Source organism: Podarcis gaigeae (genome assembly GCF_964106915.1).
Source record: "Podarcis gaigeae genome assembly, chromosome: 12".
Classification (NCBI taxonomy): Eukaryota; Metazoa; Chordata; class Lepidosauria; order Squamata; family Lacertidae; genus Podarcis; species Podarcis gaigeae.
The window spans coordinates 35,599,158-35,606,995 of NC_139688.1; the positions used below are offsets into that span (position 1 = coordinate 35,599,158).

The 7,838-nt window shown below is 39.8% G+C and overlaps 1 protein-coding gene across 2 annotated transcripts; it reads left to right on the plus strand.

Moving 5' to 3' along the window:
* CCDC126 (coiled-coil domain containing 126) lies at window positions 1-6,136 on the plus strand. Of its 2 annotated transcripts, XM_083705436.1 has the most exons (4): window positions 1-290; window positions 1,545-1,618; window positions 2,715-3,104; window positions 4,571-6,136. In XM_083705436.1, the coding sequence occupies exons 3-4, from the start codon at window positions 2,867-2,869 to the stop codon at window positions 4,747-4,749; spliced, it is 417 nt and encodes a 138-aa protein (XP_083561562.1). In that variant the 5' UTR covers window positions 1-290; window positions 1,545-1,618; window positions 2,715-2,866; the 3' UTR covers window positions 4,750-6,136. The 2 variants fall into 2 exon arrangements, with proteins under 2 accessions (XP_083561562.1, XP_083561563.1); XM_083705437.1 differs by lacking the exon at window positions 1,545-1,618 and having other exon boundaries at window positions 21-290.
* The last annotated feature ends 1,702 nt before the right edge of the window (window positions 6,137-7,838 follow it).

Consider the following 7,838-nt stretch of genomic DNA (forward strand, 5'->3'; position numbering starts at 1 on the left):
CGCTGGTCTTCCTATGTACAACGCAGTAAGCGGAGGCTGGCGTCCGGCGGGCGGAGCTTAACCGGGGCGTTTGCCGTGCGCGCGGAGAGCTCCGGCGGAGCGTGCGGGGTTGCATGGTAACCCTCATTGAGGATCGGAGAGCGTGATCTGGGTGAGAAGGAGATCGCGGGCCGGAAGGGCGGACGCGCTTGCCTATATGGCTTAGGTGGCCTGGAGAGCATAAAATGCTGATGGACATTTGCCCATGGCCCTTGGGCAGCCCTGCGTTTTCAGCCAGCTGTGCTTGCAAGGTAAGATCGGATGTTTGTTTCCTTTGAGGTGACGCGTTCCAGGCAAAACCTCATGCTTCTTCCGCAATGGCAACTTCCCCTCTTTAAAGAGAGGCTGTTGTGTTCCGGTTCTCCTGTCCCGAATCCCTAAATCCTCCTGTGCCTTCAGAAATCCCCTCCCCGCCATTTCTCTCTATTTTCTGCTTACTGTTTGTAGGCTGCAAAACCGAGCAAGGTTCTTTTTTAGACCGACTTCCTGCCGATGGTAGACTTACACTTAACTGAATCGTTATGTTTCGTTTGGCTATCCCTTTCATGATTATTTTAATCTGTTACACTCAAAGACATGGCCAAGTCAATGCCCGAGACTAATAGCGCACTCCTTTATAGATATTTACTTGGAAGTAAGCCCAATTGAGCTCCGATGTGCCTTCTACTAAGTAGACATACTGTATATGGGATCGCACTCTTTCAAGTACAAGATAGGTGTACACTGCCTGGTGTAAAAATACACAAGCTTCTGTGTTACATGGAACTCTTTATTCAGATTTATTGCAACTCCGGAGTTTGGAGTACAGTAGTGCTGCATAAATGTTGCTACGTGAATGAAACACTGTTTTTGAGAGAGTCTTCCAGTATGACCTAGGAAGTGGTTGATGTAGCCCATCTGTCTTACTTTTTATCTAGATGTATTCATTTGGTATAGATCAGGCAGCTTGGCTTTGTTGTCTATGGATGGATAGCGAGTATCTAAGTAATCATTCTCTCCCCAGTTCATAAATCATAGTGGTTTGGAATTGCTTTCCTCCTTTTCAATGCAATGTTTACTTTGTAGCAAAAATGGTAAATTTGCCTGATGAAGAGCTTTGTGTAACTTTGAACCTTACGTCTCCTACAGAGCCAGGCCCATTAAAAAAATAATAAAGCCTGCTAAACAAAGCACACAAAAAATATAAGCCATATTACAAAATAATTGTTTATTATTAGAAATTGAGGTTTAAGCAGAATGTGGATTAAGCTAGGATTCATTTTTCACATGCATAGATGTGACCTAGAGGTAACAGCCCAAATACTAATTGGGGTGAGTGGATTAGTCATTTATTATACTGTATTGTACATGATTAATAATTTCAAATTTGAACTTTAAGTATTTTGTGGTTTTAGGGATTAACTATGAAATTTTATTATTTTATCTTGCATAATATTTTCTCAATTATATCTAAATTCCTAGTGGTAACAACCTAAATAAACTCTCACCTTTTCTTCTCTTGAAAGATTCCCCATCATCTAAATGGCTGCCAGTTGAGCTATTTGCTCTGATAACTAAAGAAAGCATCAGACTAGCTAATGTAAGTTAACTTATACTGCCTTTAGCATTTTTGACTTGCAGTCTGTTGATCAGTTCTGGTCTACTCCAGTTCAAATGATAGTTTTATTAAAGCAAATAAACTGTAAATTATATTTATCTCCAAAATGCACCTGTTTTGTGATTTAGATAATATGCAGTGGCGTAGCGTGGGTTGTCAGCACCCGGGGCAAGGCAAGTAACTTGTGCCCCTAACCCGTGGATTTGCGCCCCCTAACCCTAACCCCCAGATGTTGCGCCCGGTGCAGCCGGCCCCCCCCTGCACCCCCCACACTACGCCACTGATAATATGCCATTTTTATTTGTTAGTTTTAATTAAATAATGGATTAATCTGATAAGGCACATTATTAATTATAACATGTTTAGTTTATAAGAACCATGATAATACTTAAAGCACAATCCTATACATTTAGACGATGTCTCACTTTGTCCAACGTTCTTGCTTTGCAGATTCTAATGTGTTTAGGACTGCAGCTTAAAAGTTACCTAGGAATGACAGTGCAATTCTGTGCATGCCTACATAGAAAAGTAAGTCCCATTGTTTTCTATGGGATGTGCTCTCATGGAGGTTCACATAGTAGTGGTGGGGAACTTGTGGCCCTTCAGATGGAACTGGACTAACATTGGCCCCAGCACACATGACCAATAGCCAAGAATGATGGAAGTTTTAGTCCAGCAACATCTGGAGCCTACAGCTTTCCCACTGCGTGTATAGTGGCACTTACTTCTGAGTAGACATGTACGGGATTGCTCTCTCTCACAGTTTTCTGATGTGCTCCTAGTGCTTCATATACTCTGTTTTGGTCTTACAAGAACTGTGTAAAGTAGGCCATTGTTATTCCCATATTATAGATGTAGAGCTAAAGAAGTGAAGATACCAGACAAGTTCATGGTTGAACTCCAGGTTGTATCATGGACTTGCAACTCATGCTTTAAGGACTGCCCAGGGGCAAATCATAGGCTTTGTTTAATTTACGTGTCTCTGATGAATGGTGAAGTTAAATTTGGAAGTTGGTCATAATAAAGCTCATCTTACAAAGACTTAAGACTGATAATATTTTTGAACATAATGTTTCAGGAATCAACCATGTCCGTTGGGAAAAGTTTACAGAATGATCTCTCCGGAAGGGTAACTCTGTTGTGATTTTTTATTTTTATTTTTTTTACTACCATGAAAATACTGTGACTTGAGCCTTGGTTCCTTATGTTGACATTTTGGCCTGCTCAGAAATGTTTTTTGCATTTTCGAGAAAAAACGTGTCCCAGAAATTGAGCTTACTTCTGCTGGTGTTTGGTTTTATCTGGGGCATAATGTTACTGCGCTACACCTTTCAGCATCCAAGGCAGCAGAGCAGTGCTGAATTGCGTGAACAAATACTTGACTTAAGTAAAAGATATGTTAGAGCACTGGCAGAAGAAAACAAGAATATCATGAATGGTGGTAATGGAGTCTCGATGGCAGGATACGGTAAGACATAATAAACTTTCTTTGAGGTCATGACTCTATTTAACTCTTAATTTTAGAATTATGAAATGCAATACCAAGCATACTTTCAAAAGTTCTTACTTATTTTGTAGAACTATTGTCTAATAATTAACAGGGAAACTGTTATGGAAACGATCATGGCTATGAAATCCCACATTCAGCTGAGGTTAAGAAATGCACAGTGTTTTATATCCTCGAGAAAAGTCATTGGTTTATTGAGGGTATTAGGATACACATAATATTCATTCGTATATGAATTATATATCCATATTTTGGAGTCCTAGAAAATGCCACACCTGGAAAGGTTTAACAGAAGTAGTAAAGGTATCAAATTGGAAAAAAAAACTAGAATTGGCTAGGTATATAATTTTGAAAACTGTACACTGTAGAATACGGTGGTACCTTGGTTGTCAAACTTAATCTGTTCTTCCTGCACTCAAGTGGAAGCTGTGGAAGCCATGTCGGATGTTCAGCTTCCAAAAAACATTTGCAAACTGGAACACTTACTTCTGGGCTCATGGCGTTCGGGAGCCAATTTGGCTCATGGCGTTCGGGAGCCAATTTGTTTGGGAGCCAAGCTGTTCGGGACAAAGGTACCACTGTATCAGAATTAGAGAGCAGCTGGTAGAAATCAATGCATATGTTAAAACAAAGTCATTCTTTTTATATGCTATGCACAATATTTCCTAGAACTCACTACCAGTGGTGTGGATAAACAACAAGAAGAAAAAAACAAAGAGAGATGGCTAGTTCTGTGCCAGCTGGACTGAATGAAATGAGAAAGAATAAGAAATCCATTCTCTGTGTGACTGTTTCTGAAGAAAAAACCTAGATGAAATAAATAAATAAATAAATAAATAATCAATATGACCAGATATATTATTCAATGCCTAAATGCACTAATTGGAAAGGGGTGGGTCTAGGACCAATAAAACAAAAATTTGGTTGTGGGGGGACTTGCATCTCCCTTTGTAATTCCTGTTCTTCAGCTATTTTGGCACAGTAAATCACTGAGCCTCTTGGGCTTGCCGATCAGGTCGGCGGTTCGAATCCCCGTGATGGAGTGAGCTCCCGTTGCTCCGTCCCAGCTCCTGCCAACCTAGCAGTTCGAAAGCAACCTGTGCAAGTAGATAAATAGGTGCCGCTGCGGTGGGAAGATAAACAGCGTTTCTGTGCGCTGTGGTTTCTGTCATGGTGTCCTGTTTCACCAGAAGCGGTTTAGTCATGCTGGCCACATGACCCAGAAAGCTGTTTGTGGACAAACGCCGGCTCCCTCAGCCTGAAAGCGAGATGAGCACTGCAACCCCATAGTTGCCCTTCACTGGATTTGACTGTCCAGGGGTCCTTTACCTTTAGTATGAGCACCTATGCTTCTTTTACTATCAATAGTTCCACTGTGGAGTGCAAAATAGACAGGATTCCTTTCTGTGTTTCTGTTTTTTCTCTAGCTGATCTAAAACGAACGATCGCAGTTCTTCTAGATGACATCTTGCAACGCTTGGTCAAACTGGAAAACAAGGTTGATTACATGGTTGTAAATGGCTCAGCAACAAATACTACAAATGGGAACTTGATGCCAGCAACTACAAGCAAACGGGTAAACAAAGTGATTCTGACTCGTGTCTAGTTCTGTTACAATAGGAAAAAACACACAAACCAATGGTTGGCATGGAGGTTTGCATCCTGTTGCAACAGGAAACACTGAATACAGTTCTAACTTCTTTTATATCAAGTTCTAAAACCTTTTAAAGATAGTTCTTTCATAAAACAACACGGTACAACATCTTATTTAAAAGAGATGCTGGAAACATAGCTAGTGTAGTAAGACAAGTAGATAATGTGTACATCCATATGTGAGGTTCTATGATAATCATGGAGATTATGATCATGAAAAAGAGGTAGATTTAATATCTAAATATCTATTTAAATATAAATCTAACATATCTTTGGAAATTTTAGCTTAATCTTGTGATCTGGTTTACTAATGCATAGCAATGAAGGATAATATGAGCCTTTAATATGAGTGCTGGAAATTTATGTATGTGTAAAGTATATTTTAACATCACCTTTGGCTGATTGATTTCTACAATTGGTATCATGTTGTGGATAACATCCTAAAATGGTGATCCAAAGAATGTCTTTTATTTGCACTATCTGTGAAATAGCTAGAGAGAATGTATTAAAAATACTATTGTTTGTAAAAGCTTAAAAGGGCGACCTGCCCAAGTGCACACACACTTGCTACAGAATTAGGACGCTTAGATGATCAAAGATAATCTGTGATGGTACATAGCTGTTAACAATAAATAAATGTATGTATTTAGCAACTGAAGATAAAAACCTTAAGTGATAGAAGCCACACTTATCAGGTATTGAACACTGCTAGCTTTTCGTCCATTGTTTTTTTGGTGAAGATTTGAGTATCCTACAGCCTATGATGAATGTAACACTAGCTCTTAAGTTACTCTTTTTAAAGAAAACCAGGAGTGACAAGCTGAATTTAGATGAAGGGAAGCAAGACACCTTGATACTGAAAAGATGAGCTAGAGGGGTACAGTCTCTCAGGCACTGCTGCTTTGCAATGGCCTTTTGAATGAGTGTTGGTTGTGAAACAGTAGTAAATCCTGGTGGATTTGAACCCGAGCTCTTCCATGGTGGACTTTAAATTGAGTGGGAGCAAAGGTGAACATTGCCTTATATCCATGTTAGCCTTATAGCAGAGAATTTGCAGCAAGAGTACACTATGTTACACAGTGTGCTTTTTGTATCCTAAATTATAAAAATGAAGTGCCAGTCTTGAGTTTTTGCATCTATACGGAATGATCTCTAAAGGGTTTGTTTTGGTATTTTATGCTTAAAACCTGTGTAGGTTTTTTTGGGTTTTTTTTAAAGAACTTCTATTTAAAGGGAGAACAAGATTTGCGGTGCTAGATTATATACCGTCCTGAATTATTATCCCTGCAGATGATTATAGCATCTGGATAGAATAAAATAAAGTGAAATATATGGTCAAAGGTTTTGAGTGTCCAGTAAGTTCTTATCCTCAGTAGGAGTGTATTCATGATTTTGTACAAAATGATAATCTGTGGTTGCTTTCTACATGTTTTAAACGGCTTTCCTTTTAACTGTCACATATCACAGGCTAGACTTGATAAATAAAAACACTAATGGTATATTCTATTCTACTCAGAAGTAAACCTAGGCATAATCCTTGATAAACTCAGCGAGGCTAGCTTTGGAGTACAGTGGTACCTCGGGTTACATACGCTTTAGGTTACATATGCTTCAGGTTACAGACTCTGCTAACCCAGAAATAGGGCTTCAGGTTAAGAACTTTGCTTCAGGATGAGAACAGAAATCATGCTCCGGCGGCGCGGTGGCAACAGGAGGCCCCATTAGCTAAAGTGGTGCTTCAGGTTAAGAACAGTTTCAGGTTAAGTACGGACCTCCGGAATGAATTAAGTACTTAACCCGAGGTACCACTGTATACATTTCACAGGATTATATCATAAGGCTACATTCCTGAGCACATACCTTTTTTTGGTCAGTAAATTTAATTGGGACTTGATTCAAAGTACATTTTCACAAGCTACGGGACAGTCTATCCCTTAACAGAGGATAAGGGAACATACAGGAATCCTTGGGTTACATTATGTAATGAGTCTACCCATTTATCTACCACCTTTGAAAGTTTGATGCAGAATTTCTCTTTGCTGTGTGACATTCTCCACTAGTCATATACAGGAGCAGACCCGACGGATCAAGGCCAAACGCCCATCTAGTCTAGAATTCTTTTCTCATATTGCTCAGCCAGATGCCTATGGAAAGTCTGTAAGGAGGTTTTGAGTGCCATTGTACTCTTTCCCACTAGTGATTCCAAAAGTATGCTATACAACATTGGATGTAGATCATAGCCATCATAGCTAGTAGCCATTTGAAGCTTTATTCTTCATGAATTTGTCTAATTCTCCAAGTTAGTGGCTGTTACCACATATTGTGGGGTGAATTCTGCAGTTTATGCATGGGATGAAGAAGCACTTTATTTCATCTGTCCTAAATCTTGCAGCATTCAGCTACATTAAATAATAATAACAATAATAATAAATACTGGGCTGCTCCCAACAGAATATTAATAATGAAAAAGCGACATCATCAAAAATAAAAACTTCCCTAAACAGGGCTGCCTTCAGATGTCTTCTAAAAGTCAGGTAGTTGTTTATTTCCTTGACATCTGACGGGAGGGTGGTCCACAGGGTGGGCGCCACCACCGAGAAGGCCCTCTGCCTGGTTCCCTGTAACCTCACATCTCACAGGGAGGGAACCGCCAGAAGGCCCTCGGAGCTGGACCTCAGTGTCCAGGCTGAAAGATGGGGGTGGAGATGCCCCTTCAGGTATACTGGGCCGAGGCCTATTATGAGAGAGGGGTTGAACTGGAAGTTAAGAGAACTGTGTGCAAAATAAATACAACACTTTTGTTAAAGTTTTTCACACAGCAACTCTCACACTTGAGGAGGCGAGCTCCTTTTTACTTTAAAAGCAGCTTGTCTTTTCTCCTGAATATGTTACAGAGAAACCTAAACTAATGTTTTGGTTCCGTGTTCTTTCTCTAGCTTTATTTTTTTTGGGGGGGGGGAGGTAATATTATTTGTGTATTAATGAATTGTGTGGAGAGCTTAATATAAAAGGTGAAATATCAAAATAATCAAGAGCCACGTC